The sequence below is a fragment of the Hermetia illucens genome, chromosome 2, assembly GCF_905115235.1.
Source record: "Hermetia illucens chromosome 2, iHerIll2.2.curated.20191125, whole genome shotgun sequence".
NCBI lineage: Eukaryota > Metazoa > Arthropoda > Insecta > Diptera > Stratiomyidae > Hermetia > Hermetia illucens.
Genome location: NC_051850.1, coordinates 79,847,446 through 79,868,173, shown reverse-complemented (window position 1 = coordinate 79,868,173; position 20,728 = coordinate 79,847,446). Strand labels below are relative to the sequence as shown.

Genomic DNA, 20,728 nt, shown 5'->3' with positions numbered 1-20,728 from the left:
ATTTTTTTGATTTTCCGATTTTCCGTTGCTATTATGGGGGATATCAATATCAATAATATACGCGGAGTGACCCGTCTTACAACTAACATCACGTCAGGATTGTTGAGCGATATGTGGCGATTAGTTATAACTTGCCGGTCCCAATACATGATGTAAACCCTCGAGTACTGCCTGCGGCTTATATGGGCAAACCGGATATATTCCCGTGACCAACTCATGTTCAAATGCAAAATTTTGATTGATCACTTTACATACAACTTATACCTGTCCGTGCATTGCATCGGCGATCATAACGTGCAGTCATAGTTGCAAGGGAGGTGTACATTTTTTTTCCACCGAATATAGTCACGTTGGGTATCAAATGAAAGCTCTCGATTAGTACTTTTCCAAGCCAGTCTTAGTTTTTACATTTATGAGAAAGGCGGGAAGTGATGATTTCTTTAACGGACCCATTCTCAGAAACTACCCAACCGAAAAATCTGAAAAAAAATCATGAAGCTGCTCTATATGGTGCCTAGACTTCAAAATACTTTCCATATCGATATCTGCTCAAATTAAGTTAATACTAGTATATTACCATATTACCAGTCAAAATCCCCCTCAAGTTTAACCCAGAGTTACAAAAGTTTGTTGTAGTATAGAATACAATAGGAACCATGTTATTCCCAAATTTTATCAAAATTATACTATTACTAGCAAGGTTACACTAGCCCAAAGTTGACTTTGCTGTGTAAATTTACTACAACTGAATATCAAAATCACACTTAAGTGAGTAGTATGACATGTTAAATGCATGTACATAATGGGGTACGTACAAATACTCACAGAAGAAGCAAACAAAACCTTTCATACCTGAAGCGCCAAGATTCCGATTTTCCGACTTGTTTAAGTTAAGTGCAGTCAGATCGACATTTACCTTACCTTAATTTACGATAGAAACAGCGCATGCCCGCATGAATTCACCTGCTCTTTACTGTAAAAATAAACATGTAACGAATCCACTTGGCGATGATGTTGTGCCGTGACGTTAACTGCGCCCCTGGCTCTGATATTACAATGCAGGTTCATCCGCTCCATGGCAGACTTTGGTCATAGTAGTCGATATTCCCTACTGAACGTTTTCTCGATCAGTCTTTGTCGAGGGCAATACTCCAAATGCATAAGCCAGTGAAGAGATAGCGAATATATTCAGTGCGCTTATTTTATTCTTCCCTGAGTAATACGACTTCAGTACCAGGTTCACACGTCGCAGTAATTCGGACATCAGCGGACACCAACTCGAGCAAAGGTTCCATGCATGCATGGGTTCGACCCGTGGTGGCCTTTATCTATATCAACTTTCATCCGAATATCACGGTTGAACAGATATACTACGCGCAAAAGACTTCGAAGATGGTCATCCGTGCCAATATATAACTTTATGTCATCTAAGTACACCAAGTGTGTCAGCTCGCACTTAACGCGTAGGCTATATTTGATTGCGTAATGATGTCCTCTAGCATCATTCAGCAGCCATGGAAGGGAGTCCAGTGTGAAACAAAGCCAAAAATGTGTCCCAGCCTCCCCACCATCAAAAGTCGACCCCAATATTCGTTTGCATCTGTTACCGAAAACTGTACTGTGTATTCTTTTCCATCCGTTACTGAAAACTGTATATCTGGACGCTCTGGTGGGATTCTTTGAATGATCTGAAAAAAACTTCGCCGGTTCTTCTTGGTCGTTTGATTTTGAGCACGTCTGGATTGACTTCCACGAAACCGTATTAACCACCTGCATAGGAGGGAAATTTTTTGTTTGAGTGTGTCCTGAATTTCAAATACAGTCGAGATGTGATCTACTTTTGATTTGGGACATAATTCTCGGAGTGTATAGAGAGGCATGAAGTCTGGGAATACCTGGTCTATGCAAAGAATTCAACAGGCTCTTTGGAATTCATTCCTAACCTCAGAGAAGATTTCAGCCGGACGGTGAAGAAGAGTACTTCGGAGGTCTACAGTACGGCGCGATGTGTGTACCTCCATCGACTCTTGGTCACCAGTTTCCGCGATGGCTTCAAGTCGAATACGCTCCTTGATGACGGTGAAACTGTGTAATGGAGCAATGCTTCATAATGATGCGCACGCATTGCGTGAAACGCTCAGGACGTCCTTGGGTCAATAAGGACCCATTAGATGTTATATCTGCTCCGTGCTGTTCATTATCCGCTTATCCGTGCTGGACTTTAGGATTCTTCTTCTCATTTAATAGATTTACATTTTATGCCTAATTGCCAGGTGCGGCGATAGCTTCAACAGTGAGTAATCTGCAATACTGCAAAGTCTATGCACTTTCCTCACTTACCCTTTGAGACGCGGCGGTTGCCCAGAGCCATCCATCCCTCTTCCTTTCACAATCGCACTTGAAAGCGGCTACTATAAGTTTATTAGCACGGAAAACTGTAGAACTCTTATTTTAACAATAACCAATATGTACTGGATGTCACAAATTTATGATGAAATGAAGTATTATAGTTGATATAAAATCTCAATTGACATTATATGTAGAAAGAAAGCAACGAAAAGGACAAATCGTTAAAAGGTAGGTGTAATCTTATCAACAGTAACCGAAACAAGTAAGGAGAGCTGCTACAATTGCAGAGCTCAAATTAAGTTATCATAATAATGTGTAGAGCTTGGGAATATGTTAAAAGGCCAATTCAACACTAAATTCACTAAGGTGCCAGTTAAACCCTTTTGAAATTTTTAAATAGTTTCATTTGACTTTATCCCTAGAAAAATGCATTAAATGCACTTTCCAATATTTACTCCTCTTTTGCTTGGCTTTTACTACAGAATACACATATTATCATCCATACAAATTCAAACTATTGAGTGTAAAAATTATTGGTTTTCGGAAATGTAAAAGCAATCGGAGACAGAAGGCCCGCCATTTCAAGTAAGAAAAGTTTTTGTGGATTTTATATAAAAGAATATTTCTTTAAACGACGATTCCAATTTTAATATACCAACTATTCGTTTCAATGTGTTACAGGCATTATATGCTGTCTTAGGTTACAGTACTTTCACATCGAATAGATAACTTTGACCTGCAATAACTTTATTGGTAATAGTACAATTTCCTTCAAATTTTTCAATATCATGCCTTAATTAAATAATATTATGCGTTACGTTCTTGTACTCCAATAAATTTAACTGATTGTGTAGTCCCATTTTCCTTGAAATTTGTGCTTTTTAACCCATGGCAAAGTAAGAAATACTTTGCAACCCATGTCAAATCCTGCTTGGTAAAGTATTTATCGAGAACGTTCGTTTGATACACATGTATATTCAGAATATTCAGAATATTCAATCCGTAATATCTGAAGAATATTGTGTTAAATTTTCAAGTCAATTGGAGCAAAATTGACCAAGTTATGAGTATTTTTATACCTGCCGGATTTTTGTACCTATACCCGAACCAACCCCAACGCCCCGACCCGAGCGCGCTATTGTTACCCGGCAGATGTTTCACTCTCTATTAATGTAGTACCTTACCTCCCAGTTCCATCTATCGAAATTTCAAGTGTATACTTTGTCAGTGTGGTGTACAAAATTCAGTTAGCAGAAAATATCCTATCGAGTAGACGTATCCACGTGTTCTTATTTTCGCATAATTTTACCTCCGTTTTCATTCATTTTTGTTGCTAAATTATTACAAAAATGCCCAAAAAAATTGGAAGATCTGATAGACAATCAACTGGTTCGAGATTATGTCGACCCAAAAAAATTTTACCTCCCCACAAACGGAAAAGCGAAGACATTACGACAAGAAGCGCGTCAGCTAAAAAAATAAAAATGACCGTTGAAGATCAAATTAGGGAGGATCTTGAACGACATTATAGGGTAATTGATTTTTGATTGGTCTTTGCAACAATTGCTACGCTAGTGAAGTGTGTGAAGTGTGATGGAAAAGTAAATTTTCATTCGACTAAGAAAGAAGGTCTTGGATTTCACATCAAAGTGTCGTGCGAAAGTTGTAAACAAATTACAAACGTTCCGTCTAGTGCTCGAATAAACTCTGGTATGTACGAAGTGAATTATCGGTTTGTCTTCGTGATGAGGATATTAGGCCTTGGATTAGTTGGCTGTGATAAGTTCTGCGGCTTGATGGATTTGTCTAGTTCATTTTTATCAAGACCGACTTACAATAATTACATGACGAAAATGTGCTCGACTATAAGAGAAGTAGCGGTTTTTTTTCAACTGCTACAAAAGAAGAAAGAGCAGCAAGAGCCGAAGAAAAAAAAACTGAAGATGCCGACGAACTCAGTGTATCAGGCGACGGAACATGGAAAAAAAGAGGCTACTCATCTTTATTCGGCGTCACCTCGCTAATCGGTTACTTTACTGGTAAAGTGGTTGACATTCTCGTCAAAAGTTCATACTGCCACGAATGTAAAATTTGGGAACACAAATTGAACTCTGCCGAATACGAAGAATGGCATGAAGCTCATGTAGATACTGGAAACTGCCAGGCAAATCATACTGGTGCATCTGGAAATATGGAGGTCGAAGCGATAAAAACAATGTTTCAACGCTCGGTAAATAATGGTGTACGATATCGCAACTATATCGGCGACGGTGACTCCAAAGCTTACTCCGAGTTAGTGAATTCTAAACCTTATGGTGATGATTTTTCAATAGTAAAAAAAGAATGTGTAGGGCATGTTCAAAAAAGAATGGACACTCGTCTACGTGAAATAGTCAAAAAGACCGTTGTAGATACCGAAACTAAGGCTGGAAAGAAAATCAAAAGAGTCTGTCTGGTAAAGGGAAGCTTACGGCCAAAATTATCGATAAATTGACGGTATACTACGGATTGGCTATCAGACGTCACTCTGATTCCGTAGAAAATATGAAGAACGCTATCTGGGCAACGTTCTTTAACTACAGTTCGACGGACGAGAATCCACAGCACGAAAAACGCCCGAGCGGCGCGGACTCCTGGTGCGAATGGCAAAAAGCTGCAGCTGCTAATGCATTGGATTCGTTCAAACACACGTATTGTGCTCTTCCCAAGGATGTTTTGGATGCAATCAAGCCTATCTACGAAGATCTGAGCAAAGATGCCCTCCTGGAACGATGTGTCGGAGGCTTCACGCAGAACAACAATGAGAGTTTGAACCAACTTATTTGGAAAATCTCACCGAAGCACTTGAGTGGAACCTCTGTCGTCGTTGAAATTGCAGCTTATGTGGCAGCCAGAGTCTTCAATGAAGGTTCGATTGCTTTACTCACCTTCATGCAAGACATGGAAATCAGTTGTGGATCAAGCGCTCATGACTGGGCGCGATCCACTGACTCCATACGCATAAGCCGAGCAGAGCAGGAAGCTGAACGACAAACCAAAAAAGGCAGGATTCTTCGTAGGCAGGAGCAAAAAGATGCATTAGACATCATCGATGATAGCAACATCCTCTATGGACCTGGCATTGATGACTCAGTGTGAGGTATGTCGATAAAATTCGCTTATAAACGTTTTAACTAGATTTTTTTGTGATTAAAACTTTAAAGCGTTTTTCCCACAACTCACGTTTTCAAAGTCGGTGCCCCTGATAACTCCAAAACTACTGCACCGATCCTTTTGAAATTTTCAACACTATTTCTGTACATCATTTACGAGGTAACGCTGTCGAGTTTTTTTTTTTTTATTCATAATTTTGATTTTGCAATAACAAATTAGCCGATTTTTTTCCACAAAATTGTGTTTTTCACTTTAAAGTCTTCGAAAAAATGAAAAAAATTTAGGGAAAAAAAAAACTCGACAGCGTTACCTGGGGAAAACTATTATCTAACGAATGAACTTTGATTTTTTGATTTCAGATGATCCAGCACCAAGTTATGAGGGGCACCGCAATTCAACTTTTTTTCGAGACACGTCCGAACAATTGCTGCCATTGCCGTATTTTTTAATATTTCTTTGTAAAAATTTGATGAAACATTCTTCGAATGTCATACTTTAATGTACCATTGGTTGAGTAAATAAATTTTAACTGTGTCGTTAGAAAAAAAATCACAAAAAAATTTTTTGTACGATTTGACCTTACCCCCCCCCCCCTTCCCCCCCCCCCCCCCCCCCCCCTTAAGGAAAAAGGACTATACGTGCAAAAAACATTGACGTTCAAATGTATAAGGAAAGAAAATGAAATGACGGCGCTATAGAAACTGAAACTTGGGTCTGCCTAGCTTCTTGTAGTCAACTGTAATCAACTAATCAAATGGTTTTCATTGAAATACATTATTCCGCTTTTGACAAAATAAAAATTAAAAATGAAAATTTTAAGATAAAAATAATTAACATAAACTTCAATATTAAGGCTAATACGTTAAAGAATATCTGAGCAAAATTTTAAATTGATAGCGTAAGGGGGAAACCACATTTAGTGATTTTCAGAATCGACTTTTTTTATTCCACAGATTGTTAACTTAGTTATCCCAGAAGATTCTGTAAAAATTTCAAAGTGAAATTCGTCTTCCTTCAGACTTTATGAGCGTGGAACCAAGCGCTTATCGCTCGAGCGCCCAGGGTGTAGTCACTTTATGTCCTTACGTAATCTTACAGCGCAATGTAAATAGCATATGTATAAATACTTGGTGTCAGTCCTTTGTACGAGTGCATTGGATTTATTGCCACTGTTTTTGTTACTAATTAAAAATGAAAAATGTCTTCATTTCCCAAAAGCAACTTTTCAAGTTTTTTTTGGCGGAAATTCTAGCTCAAAAAGTAATATACCGATAATTACGAAATTTGGAGGTATGATGATTTATAAAATTGCAAAGAATATGAACCAACATTTAGGATATCATTTTTTAAAGGGTATTGTTCTAGTATATGTTATTTGTCTTGGTTGCAATAAAATGTCGCAAATCAAAGCACGACAAATAACGGGCTGCCCTGTGTTTGGTTTGCTGGAGAAGTTACCAGCAACTCAGTTACCAACTTATAACAACATATGGAAAATTATCTGTTGATCAAAGATGAATTAAAGCCTGACAAAACAACAAAAAAACCGATAGTTCGTGATATATCTGAAAGCCTGGCTCGCGAAGTTTTAGAAATATGGCAAAAAGCGGCGCTGCTAACTGTGAGTATAAACAGAATTCTACAATTTATTCGTTCCTACGAAACTAAAGCGACGACTTAATAAAGCCGTATCAAGGCCGTCAATCTAAAAAAAGTACCAAGAAAAGATTAATACACTCATAGCAGAGTCCCACAGACTGTTTGATATTTGCAGCTGTAAATGCCAATTTATCTTGTGCAAAAGGAAGTCGTGTTTCTAAAGAGAAAATAAATTGTTTTATCAATCAAAGAACAACAAGCAAAATGATGATAGGTTATATGGATGTGGTTGCAACCATAGAGAATAAGAAACAAGTCGGGAAACCGGAAGCTGGACGCTTCAGGTATAAAAGGTTTTGTGTTTCCCTATGTGAGGAGCATAATGTAGTTATCCATTGGCTTATGGCCCGAGATATTAAAATCGCTCAGTTCTGGGCAGGTTACTGCCATTGCCAGAACTCAGCGATTTAAACATCTCGAGTCAATGCTATCAGCCAATGGAGAACTACATAATGAAATTGTTTCAGGCATTAATGCAACCTGGATGAAGTAGCATTCCCCAACTGGTGTTCTTTGTGATCGACGTATCAGCGCACGTCCCAAATCTAAAATTTACTGCAATGTCGTTCGTCTGTCGCTCTCTATAGTTCTGAGTTTTGGCCGACTATAAAGGACAATGAACGGCGTCTTGCGATAATGGGGACGAATATGTTGCATTGCACTTGTGGCGTGACACATTTTGACTACATCTGAAATGAGAATATCCGCGATCGATATGGGTTTGCACCGATCGTGGGAAAACTGCAAGAGAGACGTTTTCGATGGTGTGGTCACGTAATTCACACTAACGAGAATTCAACAAGCAGTATTGGCCAGCACATCGAGAGCAATGGTAAGCAACCAAAAAGCCGGCCAAAACAATGGTGGCTTGATATGCTGGATGGGGATTTAAAGGTCTCGAGATTACATCCTGATCAGGCATTTGATAAAATAAAATGACGAAACCGATCACGACGAGTCGACCCCGCTTGTGAACTGAAGGCTGAAGAAAAAGAAAAAGATGTGAGTAGCGACAAATGCACGACAGCTTCGTATAATATAGCTAGAAATTCCACTGCCCTCTATTTTCTAGAAAGGGATTTAAATAAATCATTTGATGGAAAGCCCTGTATTGATAATGGTCAACCTCATACGCTTCACACTCTGAGTTTAATATTATTAGCAAATGCCAACAATTTAACCAACATCAAATATAAAAAAGGGCTAGGAGGAATTAGATTCTTCTTGAATGGAATTTTAATATTTCACTCGAATTTCAATTATTCTCGTTAATTATGACGTCAGCATCTTATTTGTATGGCTTATGATGCTGTTAATTAGCACGGAATTGATAAGTTTGAACTTCTATAACTTGGACACTAATAGTTGGATTTTCATGGAGCTTGGCATGTGTATGCACGAGACTGTCCTCTATGCCGGTGCTAAATTTAGTACACCTAGGATGCACTTAAGGGGAGTTTTTTAGTCAATTTCTAAAAATTGATAATATACTATTAGTAAATTTATTTGAGCAGATACTGGAATGGAACACCTCTCGAAGATTAGATTTTACACAAAACCTTAAAAAGGGTTGTAGATATATAGATTCTTCATAAATGCGACTTTAATATTCCACGCGAATGTCATTTATTCCGGGTAATTATGACGTCAGCATCTGATTTGCATGGCTTTGGAAGCAGTAAACTCACGTGAAATTGTTAAGTTTGAACTGCTATAACTTTGGCGTTAATTGCCTGATTTCCATGAAATTTAGCACATATATACGGAATATTGTCCCCTATGCTAGTACAAAACTTGGAAGTCCTAGGATGAATTTAAGGGGTTTTTTCAGCAAATTTCTAAAAGGTAGTAATATACTATTAGTAAGTTTATTTGAGCAGATATCGGAATGGGACATATTTTGAGGCCTAGATTTCATCTAGGCGCACCACCCTGATTTTTTTTCGGGTTTTTAGGTTGGATAGTTTCCGAAAATGAGTCCTGTCTCTCTTCAAGTGCGTACATTTTGACCCGTTACTCACGCACTTTGCAATTTATGCCAAAACTAATATCAGTTTCGAAAAGTACGAGACCTTTCATTTGATACCCTACACAGCTATATTCGGTGAAAAAAATTTTGAATCCCCTCTTTGCATGTATGGAGAGCCCCCCTTTAAACTCCACCTAAGTTTATGCCACTCACTGTATGCGTGGGATTTCATAGTTCCCATCTGTTCACCAAATTTCGTTCGGATCGGTTTAGCCGTTTTGGAGAAAAATGCGTGTGACAGACAGACAGACAGACTGACATTGAATCGATTTTAATAAGGTTTTGTTTTACACAAAACCTTAAAAACAAGAAAAAAACAAAAAGTTTATCGCGTAACAGAGATTTGAATTATTTGGCGAACTTTGTTGTTCTCGTTCTTTAACTGATGACTTGCCAATCGAAAGCTCATGCGATACCTTAATTGTGCCTACTTCTAGTTCTGATCATGAAAAGCCAGAAAAGCCAGTAGAAACAAATAGCTTCGCAGCCTAAAAAAAAGGAAATTAAATTTACCTGCGAGTCTCGGGCAGAGCCACTGCCATTATAGTTTCTTTTTTTCTAAAAGATGTTGGTATTATTTCATCTAATGATTCAAAGTTGCACCGATGGAGAACTAAAATGAGATAAACTTTACAACAAACGGCAAATAATAAAATTGTTTTGATGGAAGATAGGACAAAACTTTGGTTCGCATTCAGAAAGAAGGTAAATTTTATAGGAAACGGCTGATGGAAGAGCATTCTGTGATTTTATCGGAACCAGGAATGCCCGAGAACTTGCCAAATATTACGTGGCGAGACTGTGAGATAAGGGAGCTACCTCTTACTTTGAATGTGTCTGATGAAGCCTTGATAGTCATTATCAAGAACAGTCTCGGCACATGTAATGCCACACACAAGCCGTAGAGCGTTGCATCAGGTAGGTGACCGAACCTGCAAGTGCAGTTTACGGGGAAAATAAACGAAGCGGTTTCATTAGGGCAAGACTACTATCGCCTCAACGAATGTCTAATTGCAATACAAAATAAGTTGAAATACAGGACATTACCTATTACGAATATGCATGTATATAAATTGATCATGCACCTATTTTCTATTTACTTCGTGCATAAAAGTATACATTTGTACATATAAAGTATGTATACAAATATATCTATCTGAACTGGGTAATACCCAAAAGCTGCATTTACATGAACATATAAATACACACATGTCTGTCTCGAATAATTCATATTGATATATAAATGATTAAAAAACTAAAACGAAATGTCTCGCTGCGACCTCCCATTCGTGTGAGCTCGTTTTGTTGTGGTATTGACGAATTGATATGTTATGATGGCGTCATACACGTTTTAGAATAAACGAAATTCACACAAAATGTAAAAATTTCACCTTCTATAACTTTGTTAATAATCGTCGGATTTCTTTGTTATGGCTTATGTTACTAATATACTATTATTAACTTTATTTGTGTAGATATCGGAACAGGATGTATTTTGAGGCCTAGATTTCGTTTAGATACACCACTTTGATTTTTTGATTTATCAGTTGGTTAGGTTCTGAGAACGAGACCTGTTACACTTTTTCGGGATCATTTTCATATCAAATATGAGACCAGTTTCAAAAGGTACTAATTGAGCCCTCTTATTTGATACCCCACATGACTACACTCTGTGAAAAAAAGTGTTGTACCCTCCAGTCACACGTAAGGAGAGCCCCCTTAATCTTAACACAAAATGGTGCCACTTACTGTATGTAAAGTGAACAACAGACCACACGCTCTCTCCAATCTTCCTGACAATCAGCCTAATCTAGCCGTTTCCCAATAAATCGGGTGTGACCGATAGACAGATGCACGGACAGACAGACATCGACTCGATTCTAATAAGGTTTTTTCACAGAAAACCTTAAAAAGTGAAATCGGTGAGCTTTGCTGGAATGGAGAAATATATTCTGAAAGCCAAAAAAGATCGCTAATTTCCCGGAGGCTTGATTTTTCCAAGGAATATTGTTTTTTCATTGATGGTGAAGTATTTGCTTGTAAAATGAATATTGTGTCATTGAAGTTGCATGTATAGAATTATATATTGTTATACGGTCTATACACCTTCAGAACTTTGACAACCGCCACTCTTAAAAAACAGCTTTAATTCTAATTTTCAAGTGAATGTCATCGGAAGTGCTAACATTCGAAAGGATTTTCGTTTTCTGTCAAGCTAGTTGGCTAATCGATCAAAGTGTTTTGAGATGCTTTTAGCAACAGAGCAATTGACCTCACAAGGAATTGACAAACTGAAATTGTTTCCTAGTGGAAAATAAAAGAATGAGTAAATTGCTGGAATTTCGACATTGAAATTGTTGTGCCTCTGATTGAAAAGATCCGTCAAAGTTAATGAGAAAACTTGTCTACTGGGGACAGGGATAAGCTTAAAACAATAGATAAAACAGAAATACTGCAAAACCCTGCACTTTGAAGGATCTGGGCACTGTTTATTAAATTGTTTTAGATAAGGTGCATGGGCAAAACTGACTTAAACTGATCTGTCATCGCTTCTTTTTAGAGTTGTTGATCCCTTTAGTCTTTAGTTAACTTGGTCCAATTTGAAATTTTCTGTAGGGCAGACTTTTTTGAAGTAAGATTATGAATGAATGAATCGCAAGTTGAACCCTATTGTAATACAGAACAGGTTTTCTTTTGTATGGTGCCTTCCCAATAAAAGATTTTAGGTAGTCTCGATAATTAACGCACCCTCGAAGCCGTAGAACTATAACCAGTAAGAGGAATAATAAAGCATTATGGTGGTTTTGTGGAAAATTTTGTATCTTAATGATTCATAAGAAGAGATTTAAATTTCACTCGGGGCTCAATATGCTCTCTGATTCCAAAAATAGAAAAACTTTAAAAAATTATATTTCTTATAAATGTGGTGTCCTTACTCCACAAAGAAATGACCATGAAATAAACAAATATATGGTTAGGAGTGCAGGTGACGTTGGACTTGCTAGTTATCAATTCGAAAAGATTTCAAATATTCCAATGTCTTCTTTTTTTTTGCTGTTGATTATTTTAGATGTGAAGTGCAGGTCTTTGCTTGGGAGCAATATTTAATCGATTACACAGAGAATGGTTTCTCAACTACATTCGTAATAAAAGCTTTTCAACTATGTAAAGGGAATTATTAACATTTAAGTTAGGTAAAATAAGGCATTTTGAGAGCGATGGTATTTGATTAAAATTACCATTCTGTGACTTGTTGCTTCTTCAAATAATTCGCAGCATTTGTGTAACAAATCTGGACCTGGCGCCCCAACACTCAAATTCACAACTTTCTTGTCGTAAACATTCCAATTACTTTTGTCGAAAAGATGGCGGAGCGCGAGCTCTTTCCTTGTTACAAATCCTGAATTTGTCGTCATCTTTCAACTATATAGCACTGCACGCTCACAAAACCCCGACTACCCAAAATAATCAGGCCATTAACGATTTGAATTGACAACTTTTATCAAGTAACGAAACGCCTACACTCTCTAAAACTGGGTAACTGACTCGTTTAATGATTATATGATTATATTTACGACATTAGCTTTCTTATCAGTTGGCTCTGCGATTAGCGATCCGTCAACTACGCTTCTCTACATTGAGATACAATTAGAGGCAGTCACAGCGTGATAAGAATAGACATCATACTTTCCGCGTGTTATTCTACAGTTTGCACGGTAGGGGATGTGTGGATGCCAAATGGATGGGATTAGATCGGTGCAATTCTGGTAGTAGAACCAACCTGTTGAACAACTCACAAAACAAGAATGGGAGCCTCAGGTATGAAAGGATTTGTGTATTCCTTATGTAGGAATATTTCGGTGCACAATCAAGTCCATTCTTTTTACTTATATGATCGTAGTGAGTTTTTATTGAGTATCTTAGACTTTTCACGTTAATTTGATGCTAATATTCTACATATGTATTATATATCTTAGGGAGCAGTAAATTTACGTGAAAGGGAAAATTTTGACTATGACTTACTATAATTTCGTTAATAATGATAGGATCTTCCGAGTTATGCACCATGTTATGAACTGCTATATTAAATCTACTTTCCTGGGTGAATTTGAACGACTGAAAACTGAGGTGTTCAGAAAAAATAAGATTAGGGCAATCAATATTTTCCTCATTCCCATCCTTCTATATACGTTCGATGTGATACAGTGGAGCGATACGCATTTGCAATTTGTCAACAGACGGGTAAGAGTAGTTCTTGCAAGCAACAATATACAAAATAGGAAGGAAGGAAGAAGCATGCCAAAAAGAAAGTGTACTTAAGGTCGTTGCTTTGCTGGAATACAAGCGGCTGTTGTATGCCTAAGGTGGCGTTTTGTAACCAATTAAGGCACAACACCTCAAAGCATAGTCAAGCATAGAAATACCAACCCCTTTTCGCTTCGAAGCTCCAGGTTAACTAATTGCACACGAAGTGATGACAGCCAGCATAATGTTAATTCCATTGTTTACCTGTGGAGGCGCTGCAGTGTAGAGCATTCAATCGAGCCCATACATGCAAAAAGGGAGTGTGCATTTTTTTTTCATCAAATATAGTCATGTGGGGTATCAAATTAAAAGTTAGTACTTTTCGAAGCCGGTCTTACTTTTGACAATTGTTGAAAAGGTGGGGAGTGCGGGGGGTTGAAAGTGATCATTTATTTAACGAACCCATTCTCAGAAACTATCCAACCAGAAAATCTGAAAAAAAATCAGGGGGCTGCCACTATATGGTGCCTAGGCTCCGAAGTACCCTTCATACCGATATCTGTTCAAATAAAGTTAATAATAGTACATTACTGTAATTTTTAGTAATTGACAGGGAAACCCCCCTTAGGTTCACCCTAGAATTACAAAATTTTGCAGCAATGTAGGCTACGGCATAGAGCATGATCCTGCCATTTGGTGAAAATCCCACTATTACTAACAAAGTTATGCTAGGTCAAAACTGGCGCTCCTTTGCAAATTCAAGACTATGAAGGTCAATATCACTTGAAAGTGGAAATTTTCACATAATATATGCATATTTTACGTGCTACATGCTAATGGGACAAATGCACACTCAAATATCTTTATAAAAGAAATACACAAAACCTTTCATACCTGAAGCATCCAGCTTCCGGTTTCCCGACTTGTCTGTTCTGCTACGGTGAATTTTCACGTCACGTTAGATAAAATTTTAGAATCTACAATAATTACTTCCGTATTTAATATTGTAATTGTGTGTACACGATTCATTTCACGAAACGTTTGAATGGATTAGAATCCGTCAATAAAATGATCTATTATCTATCCAAATAATATTGAATAATAATAAACTCCGCCGAAGCCGGTCCCAAGCCCGGTTGTGAAAGTAGGAGGGATGGATAGCTTCAGTCTGAATGGCTGTACGCCACCGCAGCGTCTCAGGGGGTAGGCGAGGAAAGTGCAGGAACTTTGCAGTCTTGCAGATTACTCACTAAGAAGAAGGAGAAATTTGAGGTCCGGTACGGATAACCGGCGGGAGTCGTCTGACTTGGTGACTGGGTCGAGCTCTCGTAATGGACAGCACGGCGTCGAAACCGCTAGTCGTGGGGCGGTTCGACGTTTAGGCGCCACGACGACCAGAAGCACAGCTCCGCCTGCTGCAGTTGTTTCGCCACAATCTGTGCCGACCACTTCAGCAGGTTCGCGTAGGAAGCGGATGAAATGGACTGAAGAAATGAACCTCTTCATCATCCGCTCCTACTACGAAATAACGGCGGGGGCAGGTACAACATCTTACCGCCCCTTGTTGCACCAGAGATTCGTCAAGCGTTTCCCGCAATTCGCGCACGTGACTGTGCAGCGAGTCGCAGACCAGTACCGCTTCATTACTCGCAGCGACACAATCCCGGCCACCATCAGGGAACGTGTTCGACTTGAAGTCATCGGGGAAACTGGTGACCGAGAGTCGATGGGGGCAGAGGCGGCGGCATCAACAACACCACACCGCACTGCAGGCAACAGGTTCAGTACTCGCCGAAGCACTCTTCTCCACCGTCCAGCTGAGGTTTCCGCTGAGGTTCGGGACGAATTCCAAAGAGCGTGTATAGAATTCTCGGATCTGGATCCTTTGCATAGACCAGGTATTCCCAGGCTCTATGCATCTCCGGCAACTCCGGGAATTCTATCTCAAATCAATGATGAGATTGCATCTCGACTGTGTGCTGATATGTCGCTGCTGCAACACAATCACTTGTGTATTGTGGTGCAGTTGCGGCTATTAGATTGCACGGTCAGAAGATTCGCTTTCGTGTTATTGGTTTGAGTGACAAAAGGGATCCATCATGGAAAATTCGTCTGGAACGTCGGCGGGACTCACTAAGGCAGGACATTGCTAGACTGATTCAGATCAGCACTGGCAGTGCCAGCCGACGGGTGAGAAATAAAGTGCAGAGGGTTTACCGGAACTATGCCATCCCCTGTGAGACACCCGTTGTTGGAATTCTGGACACACTAAAACAGAAACTTTCTGTCATATGCAGTCGGTTACGACGGTATGGCGAAAGTTATTCCAGACGTGTCCAGAATGCAACATACGCGCCCAGACAATACAGTTCTCGGCGACGGAAGCGAAAGAGTATTGGGGTGAACTTTGGGGGTTACCTGCCCAGCATGATGAGTGGATCACCGCCGAAGGCACCCGCCATGCCAATACATCTGGCATGAATTTTGCGGATGTTACCGAAGAGGAAGTTCGACGAGCCATAAACATCTCGAAGAACTGGAGGGACCCAGGTCTGGATCGGGTGCAGAATTACTGGTATAAGAAATTTACCAGCGTACACAGTCGGTTGGCACGCAGTATAAATGAGATCATGAGCCGGCCGGAGGAATTTCCACCTTTCCTCACTGCGGGGATTACCTACCTTATCCCTAAGAAGGACACGGTGCAGGACCCCGCAGACACAAGACCGATCACTTGCTTACCAACCCTCTACAAATTCATCACGTCCATTATTAGTGGAAGGATCAATGCGCACCTCGAGACCAACAACATTCTGTCCGAGGAGCAGAAGGGCTGCCGAGTTGGGTCAAGGGGTTGCCAAGAGCAACTCATTATCGACTCGGTAGTTGTAGGACAAGCAACTAGAGGCCAGAAAAACCTCTTCAGGTACTATATCGATTATGCCAAGGCTTTCCACAGCGTTCCGCATACCTGGCTAATCGATATCCTACATCTGTATCGCATTGATCCGAAACTAATAAAGTTTTTGGCGACAGTCATGGAAGGGTGGCATACCACCTTATCAGTCCGTATATCTGAGGGTGCTAATATCTCAGAGCCCATCCGTATACTGAGAGGCATCTTCCAGGGGGATTCATTGAGTCCCCTCTGGTTTTGTATGGCACTGAACCCCCTTTCATGGTAATGAATGATGCTAGAGGGCATGGTTTTGCAATAAATTATGGCCTACGTGCTAAGTGCGAACTGACACACTTGATGTACTTAGATGACATCAAGCTGTATGCTGGTACTGACGACCATCTTAGAAGTCTGTTGCGAATAATAGATATGTTCAGCCGTGATATTCGGATGGAGTTTGGATTAGACAAATGTCGAATCCAAGCCATCCGCAAAGGTCATCACGAGCCACATGCCGGACATAGCATTGGTGACCTCCACATCGAAGCTATGACCGAGACAGACTTCTACAAGTACCTAGGAATTCTGCAAGGAACCCATGCTCTAGTTGGTGATCTGAAAGAAGCTCTGCTGTCCGAATTCCTGCGACGTGTAAAGCTGGTGCTGAAATCGCATCTCTCGGGGAAGAATAAAATAAGCGCGTTGAATGTATTCGCTATCCCTTCACTGGCTTATGCATTCGGAATATTGCGGTGGACGAAGACCGATCTGGAAAACGTAAAGCGGCGGATACGGACAACTATGATGAACCTGCCTCGTGACATCGGAGGTAGGGGCGTGGTTGACGTGGCGGCACAACATCATCGCTAAGTCGACTCGCTGCGCGCTTATTTTTACAGCAAAGAGCAGGCGAGTCCCTTGCATGCGGCTGTCTGTAAGGCAGACTGTGGACTGACTCCACTTAACTTGAAGGATCGATCTTCCAATGCCCTGAGTGGGGTGAAGTCGGACCAAGAGCGGATCGATGAATGGAAGTCGAAGGCAATGCACGGTAAACACGTGAATTGTCTTTGGCAGCCATTTGTCGAACAGACGGCTGTGTGCTAGGGAGCTCTTTGCTGAGACGGAGGGGTGCATGTGTGCAATTCAGGATGGCGTGGTCGCCACTCGAGCTTATAAAAAGCTCATCATGAAAGAACGGGTGGAGAACGACCAGTGCAGAATGTGTGGTTCGGCGTTAGAGACATTGGACCATCTCATTTCTGGCTGTACTGTTATGGCACCGGTGCAATACATTACCAGGCATAATGCTGTATGTAAGGTTATCCATCAAAACCTTGCATATAAGCATGGGCTGATCACGGGAACATGTCCGGTTTACCGATATGAGCCGCAAGCAGTACTTGATAGTTCTGCTTACAGCATGTATTGGGACCGGCAAGTTCTGACTGTTCGTCATACCGCACACAACAAGCCTGACGTACTGCTAGTTGACAAGGCGGGTCGCTCCGCGTATATTATTGATGTTGCTATCCCTCATAATAGCAACATTGAACGGAAATACGTGGAGAAGAAGGTGAACTATGGGCCATTGGCTCGGGAAATCAAAGAAATTTGGCGTCTCGAGCGGGTGCTTGTAGTTCCCATAGTATTGTCAGCTACAGGTATTGTACCTAAATCCCTCACGGCTTCCCTTGATGTCCTGGGACTTTCGCACAGTCTGGTTCAAACCATGCAGAAGTACACCATTCTGCATACGTGCTCGATGTTGCGGGGAGTACTGGACGGATTCTCCCACTGACCTACCACCGGCCACCACCACCAGCGCCCCTTTAGTTTTTAAGTAGGTAGGATCGTCCGAGTTAGTGCTAGTATTAGGTAAAATCCGGCATCTGCCGAGATTGTGATAACTCGGAGACAAAAATAATTATTTATAATTGGTGACCCCGAAGAGCATTAGAGTGAAGATTGGAGCATTAGGTGGTTGTTGTTGTTGTGTTTTTAGTTGTCCCACGATGTCCCGGTAAACTACATGAGAGGGAGCTAAGTTCCCTGGTCCGGCTTACGATGACCATACGTTAAGACAAAAAGTGGCTAGGCTCTGCGCCTATGTATATCAGCTGTTACTCGGTCGTATAGGTAATTTACTCTTTATAGCTGAGACTCCTTGTATCCATATGTAGTAGTTTTGTGTTTGGCAAAGGTGGCATTATCGTGGTAATGTATGTAATTTTCAGTTATTTGTTTCGAGCATTATGTTGTGCAGTCCAATTCACTATTTTTTCGTTTGGATATGAGTAGTGGGATGTTGGTAGGGTGAAAAAATCATACAAGTAGATTGGTATTTGTGTGGTCAGAGGGTTTATGACGGGATGGATGTGCAGTGTGGATTATATTGCTGGTCACTACTGAGATGTGGAAGGTGCATATATAATAAAGTATGTATAGTAATGTAAACGTTAAAGCAATGAGAATATAATAAGTTTTTACAGTTTGGCTCTGGCTGAGACTGATTTCTTAATAAAGTCCATTAAATCCTCAATCTGATTCTTGCTTCCATTTCTAAGCAACATGTTTACCTCCGCAGGTGTGAGATAAGTCATTGCTTAGTTTACCAATTCTAAAGAGAAGTATACATGACCCGAATAGAGTTTGTTGAGGGTCTTGATTAGGAGGAGCTGTTTGCGAATCAATGAATTCTGGTAGTTTCACAGGCAGTGTGGTGAAGAGGCTAGCAAAAACCCTGCTCTTTCGTCTGAAGATTTCTTGGTACTCTAACTGTCAGTCCTCGTTGATCCTGTTTTGAACGTGCCATATTATATCATTCTCAGCAAGTGTAGTTGTCAGTTGAGACCCACTATATATGGCCCCTTTAGCGGCATAGTGCAGCATTCTGTTTAGGTGGATTTTACTTTTTGCCGGAACCAAAATTGACTTTTATCTCTTGGATGTTCGAATGCTTAATTTCGCAGACGATTTCCCATATGATTGGATGGTTGGTCTTTTGGTTTTTGAGCAGGGTGCAGGCTTCTTAGGGGTCCGCTATAATGTATACTTTCTCCTGAGCTCTATTTTTGGCCAGCAGTGTAACCTGCTTGATACTCATGTGTTCCGCAGAGAGGACTGGGATCGCTCTCATTCTCTAACCTACCTTTATACGGGGAGATGCTGACACCACAGCGCAACTCGTGGCTTCTTTTGATGTTGCTGCATGGCTGCATCGCGAAACCATTCCTTCCGGACCAGTTTAGTTTATTTTTGACTTTTTCTATCCATCCTTATTAGGTTTCCCCATCTTTTCTGCCCGGCCCATTCCAGAATTTCAGGCTTTTAGTTGAGCAATGACCCTCGTAATTTATTTTTCTAACCAATAGGTCGAAAACTTCCCTGAAATATTTATATACTTTCGAGAGGCCATTATTGGCAGACGGGTTTTCTGTCACTAGTGCATAAGAGGATGGTGAAGTTGTTTTAAGGCTAATCAACTCTTTGGTGGTAGGTGGTTTTTCTAAAGTTGTGTGGGGATTCATTAGCAAGGGCATGGGCCACGTGGAAGGGTGCTGATTTGGTTAGCCCCAGGCACCTTTTGAGCTGGGTAGACACTGCAGAATCTACTTGTCTATATATTTGAGTGATCCAACAGTAGAAGCGGCAGCGTAATCGAAACCCGGTCTAACAGCTGCTTGAAACAGTTTAACCGGATGTTAGATATTGTCTTCTATTTGTAGTTAAGTCTAAAATTGATAGACCAGTAGCTTACTCCAATTGTAGTTTGGAGTATATATATATATAAAATTGTAGTTTGGAGTAAGCTACTGGTCTATCAATTTTACAGTTTAACCGCTTTTATTTTGTTTGAGACCCCAGGAGAAGCCCGTAGAAAATTTGACAATTCTTGCCGCTCTTATTCCCTTTCTGATCATAGAGATATGGCGCGGCAGGATCCGCAGCATTCGAAATTTATTTCGAATGTTGCAAATGCGGACAAGTAGATGGCGCGGAACTCTCCACTTGTTTTTTAAAACTCGCCACGGGAGTGGAGGATTAGCGGTGAGAAAGTGCCGTTGGTGGGGACAGGAAAAGACCGCATGGAAATAAGCCGGTCTCTTCTGTCTCCAACCGTGGCATGTAACACTCGCGAGTAGTTTTGGACATTTTAAGCCGCCTTAGCCCGACTAAAATACTATTATTAACTTGGCATCGTACATCAACTACGAAAGTAGTGTAGCCGGTTAACAATCCAGATTGATTATTGCGTGTTTTTAAACAAAGGAAGTTAAGTGATTGCTAAATTGGTGACCCCGAAGAAAACACGGCAACCATCGCTACCGCCGCAGCACAAGCCCTAGACGCCATCACCGCAGCCCCAGCCACCATCACCACAGCTGTCGCCA

General features: G+C 40.4%; 1 protein-coding gene across 4 annotated transcripts in view; it reads right to left on the bottom strand.

The window, feature by feature from the left end:
• The window catches only part of LOC119648960 (uncharacterized protein YER152C), a 33,271-nt gene that overhangs the window by 4,434 nt on the left and 8,109 nt on the right, over nucleotides 1-20,728 (bottom strand). Inside the window, exon 1 of one of the 4 annotated variants that reach the window (XM_038050880.1) lies at nucleotides 13,214-13,296. The exons of 1 other annotated variant lie outside the window; for it this stretch is intronic. In XM_038050880.1, coding sequence (XP_037906808.1) covers nucleotides 13,214-13,258 — 45 coding nt within the window. In that variant the 5' untranslated portion in view covers nucleotides 13,259-13,296. 2 more of the 4 variants (XM_038050881.1, XM_038050878.1) reach the window with 2 other exon arrangements.